The 17,089-nt window shown below is 47.3% G+C and overlaps 1 protein-coding gene across 1 annotated transcript in view; it reads right to left on the reverse strand.

Annotated features, from left to right (window-relative positions):
- Positions 1-275: 275 nt before the first annotated feature.
- The window catches only part of LOC147441131 (Pseudouridine synthase family protein), a 152,213-nt gene continuing 135,399 nt past the window's right edge, over positions 276-17,089 (reverse strand). The window contains exons 8-9 of the mRNA XM_086482848.1: positions 803-865; positions 276-712 (exon numbers count right to left, since the gene is read on the reverse strand). Coding sequence (XP_086338974.1) covers positions 527-712; positions 803-865 — 249 coding nt within the window. The 3' untranslated portion in view covers positions 276-526. The remainder of the gene's footprint in view (positions 713-802; positions 866-17,089) is intronic.

Consider the following 17,089-nt stretch of genomic DNA (forward strand, 5'->3'; position numbering starts at 1 on the left):
CCATAACAGAATGACACCATACTATGAACCATGTAAAATGGGAGGAAAGCATAGTCACAGGAGAACCCGTAAAAAGGTAATGACATTAGTTCCCAGCTTTCCAAGGCTCGCAGGTTTAATCTTGACAAGCAAGCAACGACTCGGCATAACCTCTGAAAATAATGCCTAACCATCTGTGCAAACAAGGCAGAGAGTCGGAGACCATTTGAGCTCCGTGGTTAGAATTTGTGCAAAGACAATCCATTCAATCATGACGAGGATTTCTGACAAAAATATGCATAAAACAAATTGTTGAGGTAAATACGATATGGCTTGACATGGGTAAAATAATGGAAGTAGCTATCAGCTTTCATATGACTTGCTTTCTAATTTTACAACATTAATTCCTCTGTGAAGGGAGGAGGGGCAAAAATGATTCAATTGCAACAACTTTTGCCAAAGGACTTCTTGAATAATTGAGTATGATCTCTTCCCATCTCAGAACTCGTCAATTGTTCCTAACCTTTGAGACTGCGTCAATCAGCATTCACTTTATGAGAAGATTTGAATGAGAAAAATCCTCATAACCTACTTCTGAAAGACACAGGCCACATGCTGGAGCAGGAGGTGCAGAGGCACGTCTACAGGATGCTCTGGTCAAGCGGACAAGGCTATCACTTGAAGCTCCAGCTGCTGCTTCTCGTATTGATGTTGCTACGAGAACTCTAACCATCTTCGCCACACAAAATTGCTTGATCACAAGTCTGACACATGATTTTTGAGCACAACATTCAATCATTTAAATAGACATGAAAGAGCAAACCTTGCGCAAAAATCTGTTGGCAACCAGCTCCACACATAACACTTGACTTCTTTGCTCAGAACCCTGTCAATGTTTGTAAACACATCTAGTCAGCAATTGAGCACTTATGACAAGAAGAAATTCTTTTTCCATTTAAGATTTTCGCCGTCTTTCTGCAACAAAACCCACAAGGGGAGGTTTGTTGTGTGTGCACGTGTGTGTCCCCTTTACCTATGTGGAATCTTAAAAGCCTTCTACACGTTGAGATGCACTTTTATTGGTTTCAAAAGAAGACACATGTCCGACATACACAAGCTACTTAATACTTTCCCTTGCAAGCAAGATGCATTGTCGCCTGTGTGCACAGCTCTTGCTCTTCCTTCATGAGATCCTTGGTGTGCATTTGGTGGGAGATGCAGAGTGGTATTATTTGTCAGCAGCCGAGATGCTTGGAGGAGGGAGAGACTGCCATTGATCAAGAATGCACATGGCATTTGCATGGCCGAGCTTGAGGCAGCTATCCCAGATGACTGGGATGCAGCAATTTATGAGGAAATGGATCCACAATGACTGTATGGGTACTTTGATAGCCACACCCATCCCATTTTGGCACAGCGTGGTTCCACGGTTTTCTCAGCCTTCGCACAGGCTAAGGTTTTCAGGGGTCAGGGCCGCCTCCACATTTTCCTAATCTGCAGCCTATCAGACTAGTCAGCTTTTCTGTGGCAAGAGGGCTTAGGGATATGGGAGGGCTGCCCTTTTTCATGGCTGGCTTGGGATCCAGGAGATGGCAGTGGCTTTCTTGTCAGACACCAAGGGTTACGGTGTCATTTTTTAAGTACACTGTGCACATGGTAGAACCATTGTACTCCATACTCTGGTTCTCTAGCGACCAGAAAACTTCGCGCACACTCTCCTCTCACAGTTTTGGTCACGTATTTTGGGCCTCAGCATTAGCAGACGCATTTCGTATTTTATGTGCATGTTGGCACATGGGGGTCTTTCTGTTGGCGCTTGGGCTGGGCCATGATCCAACTTTTAAGCCATGCACCTTTGAGATTAAAGAATCCTTGCAACATTGTTTTTCGGTTTGCACTTTGCCCACATGCTTCTTTCGTTAGGAAAGCCGTATGTATGCTTCTATATCGAGCTGGTCTGCATCATGGTTTTATGACTTGGTGTGAGTGTTGGGGGGGGGGGGGGGGGGGGGGGAGGTCACTCGACTTTAGCAGTTTCTGACGTCACACTTGTTGTATGAGGGGGTTAGGAACAGATCCAATATACATGCTCAGTGTGCTCACAGACTTGGGACATAGAGAGGCCACATTAGACATGCTGCCTTCTACTATCCATGACTTGGATGCCATCTGTGCAGCATTAGTCTTTGACACAACTTGCAGTATTACTTTGTGGGGTACATGGGAAACTAGATGCACACATGTTCTTCTACGTCTGATTCCTTGGTTGAGATATGATCAAAGCTTTGAGATAAGTAGGATACATCAGCTGGCTCTTTCAAGGAAGCGGAGGAGCACCCTTACAGCCTTGAACTTCCTCTTGGTCACAAGTTCACACAAGTATCCCTAGAGGTCTACATGTACACCATATGCAGCTCCATTTTCCAAAGAAATGAAATGAAATGAGACAATATATTAACGTCTTCAAAAGGCCAAAGTGACCTACGAGACCAAAATGTTACAAAGTGAATTTGATATAACTTCTGAGTACCAAAAAAGACTAAGGGGTAACTAAGAGGTACTAAAACTACTGTAAAATCCTAAGCTGCTGGAAGTGAGCTAAGCAGCTAACTGGAACAGTGTAGGGTATGAGTGAAGGTTGATAGAATGAGTGAGGGCGGATACAATGAGCCATACAATCTCCACAGAGGTGAGTCGATAATGGGTGAGGCCTGTGATCATCAAAGTCACAGGATATCTGTGAGGATTAGTGGTGCTAATCCTAGAATTAAGACTAAAACTTAAGATTAAATTGAGACTCAAGAGACGAGAACAATTGTTGAATTGATTTGATTGAATGAATGAATGATCAAAACTAAGTACAATAGGCTCTTTATAAAAGAGGTCAAAAGACACATGTGAAGAGGCATGGCCGTTGACGAAGAGACAAGACTCCACACTAAGAGTTATATCCTTTGACCGATAGTTGATACCAGTCATTGAAGAGACATGACCATCTGGCATCAATGTGAGGGTGCGACCATTCAATGAAGAGGTGTAGCCGTTGGGCCAAGAGACGCACCCTTTTGAGAACAGAGGTCTCTGCTCTGGTTCATCTTTGTGCGTGCATCAGGATTAAGTGCAAGAAAGTAACATATGGATTAAGTATACGCCACAAACGTGACATTCCCTCCCAAATAAAATAAGAGCCTCAGTTAAAGAAATGACATCTGATGTTGAAAGAATTCTCGAAAAGAATTGAATCTCCCAAATTCTTCACTCTTTGAGTTATTGCTTCTTACGAAACCTTTTTACTTTTACTGCTGTATCCCATGTCATTGCATCATTCAAAGACTTTTTAAAGAAATGTGCATTAATCTGGAAGATCCTGGTCCTTGCTCGCTGCGCTGCTCTTGCCCTACCATTTTCCCCCCTGCAGCCACCCCCCCGCACAACCACCACCAATCCTTCTTGTTTTCCGCCGAGTCAACCCTGCTTGTCCTACTTCAGTTCTACATACTGAGAAAGGGCTCTGTAGCAGCAAAGGTTGAGTCGGCACCTCGTCCACCAGCAACAGCAAACACAGATGGAAGCTCGTGCTCCGCCACAGGAGACTCAGATGAAGCCCCCTCGTCCCGACCCCACCGAGCCCACCATCTAACTCGCTCTGTCGCTAGCAGAGAAAGCGAGCCTCGTAGCAGAGGTGGAGCGCCTTCAGGCCACCCCTGTCATCTGCAAGATTATTGGCAGTCGTCCCAATTGAGGAGAGGTACGCGACCTTCTAACAGAGGTGGGGAAGATCATTGACATCCAGCTTCTCGGGCGAGGATAATGTCAGATTGAGTTTGAGACTCCCGAGATGGCTGCCAAGTTCAACTCGATGAGCCGGTTGGCCATCCGAGCCGCCAGAGCTCATTTCCAACAGTGGCGCCATGGTTTCGATCCAACATCGGATGTTCTTGTCAAGGAGGCAGACATGCCCATTTCGATATGCTTCCCTGGCGTAAGAAGAGAGTACTTACCGCTTCTTTACATGATTGGTACCGAGATTAAGACAGTCTTGGAGACCCCGCGCACGCCAACTTCAATTGCAGCAAACACTGCTGGTGTGCCTTTAGTACGCATTCTGTGTCATGACACTTATACTCTCCCGAAGGTGTCCCTCTACCTAGGGTGAGTGGGGGATGGTTACGCCAGAGGGTGGAGTATTCGGGACTCCTAAACCAGTGCTTCATTTGCAAGACGATAGGCCACTTAGCGAAGGCCTGTCCTCGCAAGAGATCTCGACCCACAGTGCATGCTCAGCCTCAAACTGGCGTTCAATCCAAAAAGGGCGGTAGACTTTACTTCAAACCTTGATTTAGCTTTCACCCATTATTAGTCGTCTATTATACCTGCGCTATAGTGACACAAGAGAGGGGAATGGGATACAGATGCTAGAATGCACCTGTATGAGAAGACCGACACCAGATTGGCCCCTAGCTTAGGCGCCCCTTTCGGTATTTCTTTATTCTTTAAAAGAGGGAATAAATGTTGTGGATCCCTACAAGCTGCCCCACACAAACTTGGCTGAATTTCAACTGTTCCGGCCTGATTTCGGCAGCATAACTGTACTAGGACCCTTCACAGTCAGTATTCCCACGCATTGACTGACTTTCCCGACGCATACGGGCACTTTGCAAAACCTGGCGAGAATCTGCAGCACGCTGAATTCTTTGTCTTCAGCCCTGAAAATGCGCCAGATCACTGGTACAGCGGTCCCCTTGCGTCCCCGAACCTCCTGGGGGTATTAGGGTCCGTTTAGGGCCAAAACCCTAAACCTGCAAAAATACACAGCAGGCTGTAATTTACTGTTTCGGGCTCTGTTTCGGGCTCCGTTTCGCGTGCCGGTCGCATCCGTAGCAAGTCCTCGAGCTCCCACACCTGTAGGGCTACTTGCCCTTTGAATCGGACGAGATTTTTGGCGTGAAACCTCTCCGAATTCACCTGTACCTGCGGTGGGATTAGCCGCTAGCTAATCCAGTACCTGTGCAAGAGGCTCTTGCCTCGGCAATCGCGCATGAACCCACACAACTGTACATTGGTCAAATGAAGAGCCCACTAGAGGGGCATAACATACTGCCAAAGGGGAGAGAGAGGGCAGTGCGTAGCGTGCAGGGCATCACTCCTGGCACCGCACTGTGCATAAGAGGGAAAGCAAGCACTCCATAGCTCTTAACCTGTGACAAATCTGAAAATGAGGCTCTCCCCCTCCTAAATTCAGCGCCACTTCTTGTTGCATGAGGCAAGTGCACCAGAAGGTGCCACTTGGCACATTTATAAGCATTTTCCCGTTTCGGGGTTGCCGTCTAAAAATATCCCAACCGGTTGCCCAGTTGACTTCACGGAAGAGTAAGAAAATGTTCCCCTTGTCATTCCGGAGGTAATGACGTCAACACATTTTCAGGTCCCAAAATAGCAGTTCCCTAAATTTTAGGAGATGCTGCCATTGTATCTTTCTAGGTCATCCGACCCTCTTTGTACACTGCGGCCACATCCAGAACTGAAATGTAGCCTCTGTAGCAAAGGATTCCACTTTGGCTAGTCAATGACCCCACTTGGCTAACCATAGTCCTTGTCCAACCTTAGTGCTCTCTTGCCCTCAGGCCTGGACTCCCTCTGGACAATTCCACACTAGCTATGCAATGCAGGGCAGTTAGATTTCCCGAGGGGTGTTTCCAAAAAGTGAAAGTAAATAGATAATAAGAAAGAAATCAACAAAAAGGATAGATAGTAGTCACACGCTGGTGACATACCCCCCTCTTGAAATCTCAAACGTCCTCGTTTGCATCTATGTCGTACATGCTTACTGTCAACACTGATGTATTCAACACCTGTTGACACATATACGACACATACATGCTCATTGTCGACCCTGGTGTATTCAACATCTCGTCGACTCATGTATTGCCTGCGTGTGAACCCTATCCCAATGACATAGTGGTAGCTACGCACTCTGCCATTGCTTTGAGTCACTAACTTTCCAATGACAAAATGGTAGCTGCACATTTTGCCACTGTCTTATAGTACACGTTGGATCCCGTAACACTTTCGAGCATACCCAAACCGACAGTTTAAGAATGCAGTTACACATGTACTCTTCAATAGAAGCAATCACTGTATCCTTGACAAACTGACAAGAAATACTCACTTCTATAGCACTAACCAAACTTTTGGACATTCCATAAGAGCAATTGCCAAACTGACAATCTGTACAGCTCTAACATTCATGTAACACGTATTTGATTTGAGCTCACTTTAAATACCATGTACATCATTTGTTTCAGAAGCCATTGTCACACTGACAATCCATTTAGCTTTTAAACTCAAGGGGTCAAGGTAGGTTGCAAATCGAAGGCTTCAAGGTAAAGTGATAACACAGTTGGTGACTCTGCAAGTTCACCTTCTTCCATCCACTTAGCATCCATTGGTGGATAGTTTCTGAACTTTACCAAGTAACGCCTAGCAACCTTGCCTTTCACTTTCCTTTCTTTGTGTGCCAAAATCTGTTCCGGGAGCAAGATCTCGTCAAGTTCCTTGACTTCCGGCTGATCTTCAGCTGGCATATCTTCTGGCACATCACCCACATAGGGTCTCAGAAGACTCACATGAAATGCATTGTGAATCTTCCAACTATCACGCAATTTCAGCCTATATGCAACATCACTGATTATGTTGCATACTTGAAAAGGCCCATAGTAACGCATGCTGAGCTTTAGAAACAGTCTTTCCTTGCCCTTCATCTTCTTTAACCTTGCCTTTTCAAAGCGTAAAAGCACCCAATCACCAAGTGAATATACCACTTCACAACGGTGATGATCAGCTGCTTTCTTTTGCTTTGCCTGAGTCCTTTCTAAGGCCACTTTGACCTTCTTGTACATTTCATCCATGCCCTGAACATACTTATCTGCTTCAAATATCTTGTCCTTTGTATGCAGTTTGGGAGGAACTTTCTTGCCACCTTCAACTATCTCAAAGGGTGCCTTGCCAGTTGATGAATGCACTGTATTATTGTATGCATACTCCACCAATGGCAAATACTGCTCCCACTTTCCTTTATGCTCTGACACATAACACTTCAGCAGATCTAGGACAGTAGAATTTGCCTCTTCTGACTGTCCATCTGTTTGAGGATGAAATGACGAAGAGAATTGGAGCGTTGTGCCCATATTCTCAAACAAGCCTCTCCAGAACAAACTTGTCATGCGTGGATCACGGTCGCTAACAATCGACTGTGGCATGCCATGATACTTGAAAATATTGCTCATAAACAAGCGTGCCATTTGATCTGGTTTTATCTTCTTCCTGACAGGAATAAAATGAGCCTGTTTGCTGAATCTGCAAATAATGGTCCAAATACCATCGTTTCCTGTTTGCGTTCTCGGAAGATCAAAGATAAAATCCATAGCAATACTTTCCCATGGTTTATTTGGAATAGGTAGTGGTTGCAATAACCCTGGTGCCTTTTGCCTGTCAAACTTGACCTTTTGGCATATTAGGCATTCTCGCACAAAGGCATCCACATCCCTTCTCAATGTAGGCCAATAGAAGAATGTCTCAACCGCTTTAACTGTAACATCGATACCACGATGCCCTGCATACGGTGGAACATGACTCTCTTCCATAACTTTGCGTCGCAATGGCTTTGTGACACACAATCTGCCATGTATCATCATGAACCCATCTTTGAGAAGATAGTGTTCATGACGTTGTCCATCCATTAGCTGCTCGAAGACCCTTACAAAATCTTCATCATTTGCATATTGTTCTCTCATATCATCAAGTTCATGATGATAAGGAATCGACACAGCTGAAATTTGTGGCTTCCTTGACAAGGCATCAGCCACAACATTCTTCTTGCCTTCCACATGCACAATCTGAAAATGGAACATGGACAAGATATTTGCCCATCGCATATGCTTCTCAGATAACTTTGTTTGTGTCAAGAAGTATCGAAAGGTCTGATGATCGGTTTGGACAACAAAGTCTGCACCTAGCAGGTAGTGTTTCCAACTTAAGAGCGCATGAATCACAGCCAGTAGCTCTTTCTCATAGACCTGCATGGTCATCTCTGGCCCTTGCAAAATTCTACTCTCATAGGCTACTACCCTGTCATCTTGCATTAGCACTGCACCAATGCTACTACCGCAGGCATCACACTGGACCACAAATGACTTCCTAAGATCTGGCAACACAATGACTAGATCTGAAGTCATCTTTTCCTTTAAGAGATTAAAAGCTGAAATCTCTTTTTGTGTCCATCTAAAGGTGACTGCCTTCTTTTGAAGAGCATGTAAAGGTGAAGCAATCTCAGCGAAATTTCGGATAAACCTTCTGTAATAGGAGCATAGTCCCAAAAAGCTTCGGACATCATGCACCGTCTTCAAATTTGGCCATGACTTGATTGCTTCAACTTTTGCAGGATCCATTCTGACACCATCCTTTGGGACAATGTGTCCCAAAAAGTGAATCTCTTCCAGAAAAGACTCACTTTTCTTTGCATTGATGAGCAACCTATGACTGCGTAGCTCTTTGAACACAATGGCCAAGTGATGCCTATGCTCCTCTTCATTCTTCGAGTAGACTATCATGTCATCAAAGAATGTACCAACAAACTGCTGGTGTGGACGGAAAATTCTGTCCATCATCCTATTGAACGTAGCAGGAGCATTTGTGAGACCAAAGGGCATCACTAAAAATTCGTAAAGGCCAAACGTCGTTCTAAAAGCAGTCTTGTGCGCATCCTCTGATCTAATGCGGATCTGATGGTACCCACTCTTTAGATCTATCCTGCTAAACATAGCTGCTCCTTCTAATTTGTCCATAATATCATCAATTCTAGGTATAGGGAACCTATTCTTGATGGTATTCTTGTTCGGTGCACGGTAGTCGATGCACATACGCCATGAGCCATCCTTTTTCTGCACCAATAACACTGGAGAACAGAATGGAGATGAACTCGGCTGAATCAGCCCCTTTTCTAACAACTCTTGTACTTGGCCCATTATCTCTTTCTGCTGAGCCGCACTAACCCTGTACAGAGGCTTATTTGGTGGGCTACTGCCTGGCACCAAATCTATCGCATGGTCCTCGGGTCTCTCTGGTGGTAATTGAGACGGTAATGAATCGGAAAAACAGTCACTGTACTGTTGTAAAAACATTGACCTTTCTTTATCTAGCACAGATAAATTTGATTCATCACAATTTGACACTTCACGTGCAAAAACCAAGTACGCAGAAAGATGCTTTTTCATTACAGAAGTAATAGCAGAAGCTGATACTGTAGGAATAGACTCCCCTTTAAGCTTTACATCCAGAATGTGAGTCTTTCCCCTGCTCTGTACAATGATCTTTTTGTTGTAGGCATCCATGATTCCCTGTACACGAAACAACCAAGGAATACCTAACAACACATCACATCCATCCAGTGGCATGATGTAAAATTCTTCAGCATCTACATAGGACTGGATATGTAGACGCAACTTTCCAATGATGGGTGTCACAGCCTCTGTATGGCCAGGACATGCCAAACCTGCCTCTGCTGTATACCCCATCTCTTCAGGTCTGATTCCCAACTTTGAAGCCAATTCTAGGGAAATAAAGTTGGCTTTGGCACCTGGATCAAAGAAGATAAGCACTGTTTGATCCCTGACCTTTCCCCATGCTCTGCAAAGCTCACTTGCATTTGAATTTGGCTTGTCGCCCACCATATCTGGCACTAGACCAGCCATGGGCTTCTTTCCTTTCTTGTCTTCCTTGTCATCAGAATCAGCTGGCCTTTTCTTTGTAGGACAATTGTAAGCAATGTGGCCAGGCTGCTCACATATAAAGCATTTGTTCTCTGTCCTCAGGACCTTCTTTTGCTCTTCTGACTTGCGAGGAAAACGTCTTTTCCATTTCTTTGCTGGTCCTTTTTCTCATTCAGCCGTAGCTTTGTCTTTCCCTGCGTTGGCTGACTCCTGAGTCCCTTTAGGAGCCTCATTAGGAACGTGCTTCTTGGCTGAATTTTTCTTGCCTGATCCTGCCTTGACGCCAGTGTTAAATTCACAATCTTGTCCCTTGAGCAAACCATTGCCAGTGTTTGCTACCTCGATGAGCTGCGTCAAAGTAGTGACTTTTGTCTTCGTGCAGTATTTTCTCAATCCTTTGGGTAGGCCACAACAGTATTTTTCAATCTGTTCTGTCAATGGCACAAACCTATAGGAAGTTACTGAAAGTAGAGCTTTCCAAAACTTCCGATTGTAATCATCCAAATTTCTGCAAGTGGCAGCATTTAGCTAGTGCCATTCTGTCATGACATCTGCTTCGAAATCATCAGATAACCATGCTGCTGCAAAAATCTGCTTGAAGTAAATCCATGTGGACGGAGCTTGCCCTTGAAGCAATAAAGTTGTCCACCATTGTCCCGCATTCCCTTTCAAGAAAGTGGCTGCCTTGCGGACCTTTGAAGCCTCTGTAAAGTTTCCCCCTGCATAGGCCTTGTCAAACTGCTGGAGGAATGAGAGAGCCTTCTTCCTGTCATCAAACCCTGTAAAGGTCGTGAATGACACACCTTTGCCACCTTCTTTGTACGGAGTTGGCCTCTCCAGCGGCGTTAAATTGTCATATGGAGGTGACTGAAACATGGGAACACTATTAGGGTTCATCTGTGTTCCTTGGCCGCTATTAACTTGACCTGGAAATGCCATATTTGGCTGCTGATTTGTAATTCCAGCCATACCAAAATTTGCCTGTGGCATCCCAAATTGGCCCTGAGTGCTCTGAAACCCTGGTTGCATACCCATGACACTGTACATGGGGTTAGGCATCATCGTTTGAGCACCCCCGAACACTGTTCCTGGCGTGTAAAACTGATTTCCAGGTGCATGACTAGCCATGCTCTGGAATACTGATCCACCTCCAAAATAGCCAGGGTGTACTGAAGGTGGTGGGAAGACCTGTTGCATAGCCTGTAGGTTGCTTCCCTGCCCATTAGAACCAGCTATAGGCTGCTGAAAGGTGGCGGGCTGAACTGGTACAGCTTGAAAGACTGGCATCTCAGCCACCTGTTCTTGCACCTTAGGCATAGGTTGTGGAGACTGCATGTTCTCCGTGAAGTGTACAGGTGTTTCCATTGACTGTGCGGTATGAATCACCTGTGCTCGAGCCTTAACAGGCTTTTGAATATGATCCAGTGACCCAACTTGCTGAGACGGAACAAGAGGTTGCAGAAAGGCTAAAAACCTCGGGTTCTGCATTACTTGTGTGAACATAGCCACAACAGTAGCCAACTGGGTCCTGAATATATCGTCATCTGTCTGTGGTGGTCTTGAGGACTCACCCACTTCATGTGTCTGTTGACCCTGTGAAGAGGAAACCTCTTCAGTCACATCATCTGGTCTGTCAGCCATAATTGCAATTCCCTGTGTCTGGTCTATGATCCCCTGTGTCTTCAAGCCCAAAACTGACCAAGGCTCACTTCTATGGGAAAAAGTGATTTAATCCCGTCGATGGAACCATGAAACCGGCCTGTTCAATCCAAAAAGGGCGGTAGACTTTACTTCAAACCTTGATTTAGCTTTCACCCATTATTAGTCGTCTATTATACCTGCGCTATAGTGACACAAGAGAGGGGAATGGGATACAGATGCTAGAATGCACCTGTATGAGAAGACCGACACCAGATTGGCCCCTAACTTAGGCGCCCCTTTCGGTATTTCTTTATTCTTTAAAAGAGGGAATAAATGTTGTGGATCCCTACAAGCTGCCCCGCACAAACTTGGCTGAATTTCAACTGTTCCGGCCTGATTTCGGCAACATAACTGTACTAGGACCCTTCACAGTCAGTATTCCCACGCATTGACTGACTTTCCCGACGCATACGGGCACTTTGCAAAACCTGGCGAGAATCTGCAGCACGCTGAATTCTCTGTTTTCAGCCCTGAAAATGCGCCAGATAACCGGTACAACGGTCCCCTTGCGTCCCCGAACCTCCTGGGGGTATTAGGGTCCGTATAGGGCCAAAACCCTAAACCTGCAAAAATACACAGCAGGCTGTAATTTACTGTTTCGGGCTCCGTTTCGCGTGCCGGTCGCATCCGTAGCAAGTCCTCGAGCTCCCGCACCTGTAGGGCTACTTGCCCTTTGAATCGGACGAGATTTCTGGCGTGAAACCTCTCCGAATTCACCTGTACCTGCGGGGGGATTAGCCGCTAGCTAATCCAGTACCTGTGCAAGAGGCTCTTGCCTCGGCAATCGCGCATGAACCCACACAACTGTACATTGGTCAAATGAAGAGCCCACTAGAGGGGCATAACATACTTCCAAAGGGGAGAGAGAGGGCAGTGCGTAGCGTGCAGGGCATCACTCCTGGCACCGCACTGTGCATAAGAGGGAAAGCAAGCACTCCATAGCTCTTAACCTGTGACAAATCTGAAAATGAGGCTCTCCCCCTCCTAAATTCAGCGCCACTTCTTGTTGCATGAGGCAAGTGCACCAGAAGGTGCCACTTGGCACATTTATAAGCATTTTCCCGTTTCGGGGTTGCCGTCTAAAAATATCCCAACCGGTTGCCCAGTTGACTTCACGGAAGAGTAAGAAAATGTTCCCCTTGTCATTCCGGAGGTAATGACGTCAACACATTTTCAGGTCCCAAAATAGCAGTTCCCTAAATTTTAGGAGATGCTGCCATTGTATCTTTCTAGGTCATCCAACCCTCTTTGTACACTGCGGCCACATCCAGAACTGAAATGTAGCCTCTGTAGCAAAGGATTCCACTTTGGCTAGTCAATGACCCCACTTGGCTAACCATAGTCCTTGTCCAACCTTAGTGCTCTCTTGCCCTCAGGCCTGGACTCCCTCTGGACAGTTCCACACTAACTATGCAATGCAGGGCAGTTAGATTTCTCGAGGGGTGTTTCCAAAAAGTGAAAGTAAATAGATAATAAGAAAGAAATCAACAAAAAGGATAGATAGTAGTCACACGCTGGTGACACAGCCTCCCAAGCTTGCTCAAACAAGATGATGCACTCCACAAGGAAGGATGAGCCAATTACCCCGAGGATGCAACCAGCCCATGAAGTAGAGTCTGCCTTAGGGGATGAAGTACAAGGAAAAATTGCAGACATCTTGACTGCGAAGTGTAGTCCAGTCAAATCACCTAGGCAACAACTAACTCCGAAAAAGCCAAAGCATCCCCAAGGGTGCTCAAAAAAGGTGAGGCATTGGATAAGGCTGTGGGCAGATGTAACATCACCTCCAGTGCAAAAGAAGTCAACACCAAAGCGCAAGAAATCGACTCCCAAGAACCTAGGTCGAAGTCCCATAATGGACATACCCCTTGACTCGGAACAAACCAACAGTAAAACAGAGATTGTGTCTTACTTTTTTTTGTTTTTCCGAGAAAAAAATCCTTCTATTGGTTAATGAAACTGCCCATAGGGCTACCTTCACCTCTTCAAGGGAGGGCTACAACAACCATGATGGGGAAACTCTCCCAATGAAAAACAGCATATGTACAATGAGGCTAAATCAAGAAATGGGAGGAGGGAAAAGCCACACAGGTGGACGGTAGTGCCATCTGAGTACACCCTCGACCATGGTGAAAAAAGGCCCACGACGCCAGAGTCGAAGGAAAGCCTCTCCGCGCTCCTGCGTGCGGTCGGAGCTGCCCTGGAGTCTCTCGAGTTGTCCTCTGAGAGTGTGGATAAGCTCTAGCCAAAGATCGCGAACAATCTCTCCTGGTGGTACAGGGCGAGCCTCATAGATGCGGAAGCAACGGGCCCGCCAGATGAACTAGAGTGTCAGGCCACTGATGAGCTCCCAACACTCCTCTTAACTCACTGCACCACTCCTGTGGAGTAAGCTCTGTGGCAGGCTGGAGTGTAGGTCGCCCCCCCTGCATCACTATTATCCTGCTGGTGGAAGATAGCTCAAACTCAAGTGCCGGGCCCGTGAGAGTGGACCAAGCAACTGCACCCCAAGTGTACTGCCGAGCCGTGGAAAGAGCAGGCATCAGCCCAAGAACACGAAGCCACACTTGCTGTGCCAAAGAACAGTTCCAAAGACAATGACGCTGACTCTCCACAAGATGGTCACAAGCTGCACATGCGACCGAGAGACCACTATGTACAAGCCAGCTCCCAACTGCTATAGCTCTGTGTGCAACCAACCACTGAAACAAACTGACTCGCCTCGGCTGTCTGGAGTCCCACAACCTCTCCCAAAAAGCTTCCAAGAACTCACCTGTGAGACCCTCCTGCCAATGAGGTGTTGCAGCAACAGGGCGAGCCTCTCTTTGTGCTACCAGTATGTGACGTCCCAGTTGAACAGTGTACTGAAAGAAAGGGACACCTGGGTGATCTGCAGACGAGAAAGGGTCCCTCCAAAGCCACTCTCCAGGACCCCATTGTACTCGTGCCAGTGGACAGCTCTCCCAAGCCCACAGTCTCCAGTGTCCAGTCTTAAGAGCTGCTGGGTCAGGATGTATGACACAAGTCCTCCCACACCTGCCCACCACTCGGATCCTCTGAAAACAGCACTCTGCCACCTGCGAGGCCTCTACTGCAACTCGCTATAAGCATCCCTCACCTTGTACCTCAAAAAACAGGGAGGAGAGGTGTGAGCCACTCAGCTAGTACGGCCTCTGAGATGTCCTGGCACATGCTTTGCACCTCTCTCATGCCCTGTAGCTGAAAGCACTGCAGCTCCTCTGACAAGCCTGAAAACTGTAACCAGTCACCTAAAGAGCGTGCTAGACCCGCTGCCATGGGACCCAAGGAAACATGAGGCCGACTACCAACCAAGTGGCCTCTCTGAGTGCTAACCATGGGGTTCCAAACAAGGGGCTGTCTCAGGCGCTCCTCCGTAGGCTGACACTGCTCCACGCCTCGCCGAGAATGCTCCCAAGATCGAAGCAAACTCACAGCGAAGCGCTCCTCCAGTCTCTTGCTCAAGCCAACTCTGCGCATATCTGTGAAGATCCATCTGGTCGAAGGTCACCATGGGCCTCTAGCCTCAGGCACCCTAGCACGAAGCCGCTGTAGCAAGTCCTCCTTCCAGGGCTCCTCACCTCGAAGAAGTCCTCTGACGATGAACTTCCCAAGAAGGGCTCTTCTCTGCTGTGATGGGTCTATGATCCCAAGCCCTCCTTGAGAACAAGGAAGCGTGATGACCTGCCAAGCCACTTTGGCCCGGGCTATCTGAGTGTCACGCCCTGACCAAAGGAAGTTCCTGACTAGCCTCTCTACCCAACAAGAAGTGATGTACCACATAGTAGCCAACAACACCTGGTTGGCCACTACAACTCTGCCTGCCAGAGAAAGTCGTGCGGAGCTCCAATGCAACAACTTCCTCCGGATAGACAGGAGGAGGGGAGCAATCTACTGCTCGAGAGACAAGTCCAAACCAACCTGACAGCCCAACTATCGAGAATTGCAGTCCCTGGGGGATTCCACCTGAAACCCCCACCTGACATCCAATCGGGTAAAGGACCGCTACCAATCGAGAAAGCCACTGTCTTTCTCCAGTTGATCAGTGCGCCAGATGCACAACAAAAGGTCTCTAGAGCCTGCTTACACCTATGAAGGTTGGCCTCTTAGCCATCCAAGTACAATGCTGAGTCGTCTGCAAATTCAACGTCCAGTAGCTCATCTCCCCGAATAGTAAGCGCTAAGCCACGTAAACCAACCTGCTGCGACACCAAAAACCTGCTCATCGCCTCAGCATAGAACAGAAAGAGGAAGGGGGCAAGAGGGCAGCCATGTCTGACCGAACGTGTGAGCATGAAACGATCATCTCTACCTCCTGACAAAAGTACCTGACTGTGTGCCCGTCTGTACAAAGCTGACACCCCTATGATCCAACCATCTGAGAAGCCCATCTTGCGTAGAGTGCTCTCGAGAAAGTCCTAGTCAACTCTGTTGTAGGCCTTCTCAAGATCAAGAAGAAAGAATCACCAAATCCTCACCACGGAGCCGTGCTAGGGCTCAAGCCTCTCAAAAAGTAAAGATGTTGTCAAGGATACTACGCTCCTTGACTAAACCTGTCTGAGTCCCATGTATAAGGCTCTCTAGAGGCGGCTGAATCCTCAAACTCAGAGCCTTGGCAAGAATTTTGTAGGCTGAGTTGAGGATGGTGATGGGGCGCCACTGTCGAATCTCATCCAAGGAGCCACCCTCCTTGGGAATGAGGTAGATCACGCCCTCACTCATGCTGTCAGGCATCTCTCTTGTGTGCAAGATGTACTGAAAAGCACTACAAAGATCTGGGCCAAGCAAGTCCCAGTACTCCAAGGAAAAACTGGGAGTCAAGCCATCCTCACCTCGACACCTACCACGGGAGAGTGCACTAAGAGCCGTGTGCAACTAACTCCTCAAGCTGAAGTGGCAGCTCAAGCCTCTGACGCATCTCCTCAGTCACAAGACAAGGCATCTGTGCCCACACCTGGTCTCTGCATGCATCCTGACGCTCTGACTGGGGCTCTGCAAACAGTAACTCACGGTAAAAGTCAGTAGCAAATGCACGCATGTCCTCTGGCTCAGAAGCAACTAACCCGTCGGGCCTCCTCAATTGACTGACCTTGGCATGCGTATGCCGAGGTCCCACTGCCTCAAAGAAAAGCACCACTCATTCTGTCACCCACCTGCGTCCGCTGAGATACCTGTCGATGGAAAGCAAACTCATGGCGCCGCTCCTCTGTGCTAATAAGCTTCTGGCGAGCCTGCTGTAACTGCTCCTCGAACCAAGGACTATCTGGATGCTGTTTTTGTATCCTCTGCAAGGAAGCAACGCCACGTCGAAGACGTTGCTCCTCTCTCGCTGCAGCCAGGCGAGCCAAAGACTCCTGGAGAAAGAAACGACTAAGCTGAGCTAGTCCTGAGGCCACTCTGTCAGCAGGAGAATCCTGAATGTCTAGGTTCTCTGTCCAAAGAGCCTCCATACGCTCTCTGATTGTAGAGTCCAAGAAGACCCTCTCAGGGATGCGAAGCATCGTGCTCCCCCTCCTGTGCCTATCTGCCACTGTGAGGATCACTGGTGCATGGTCCGAGAAGGAAATCCCTGTCAGAATGCCAACTGTCCCACCCAAGTCACAGAAGTGGTCACTAGTGTAGAA

The sequence above is a fragment of the Adiantum capillus-veneris genome, chromosome 15, assembly GCF_014529385.1.
Source record: "Adiantum capillus-veneris isolate H3 chromosome 15, ASM1452938v2, whole genome shotgun sequence".
Taxonomy (NCBI): Eukaryota; Viridiplantae; Streptophyta; class Polypodiopsida; order Polypodiales; family Pteridaceae; genus Adiantum; species Adiantum capillus-veneris.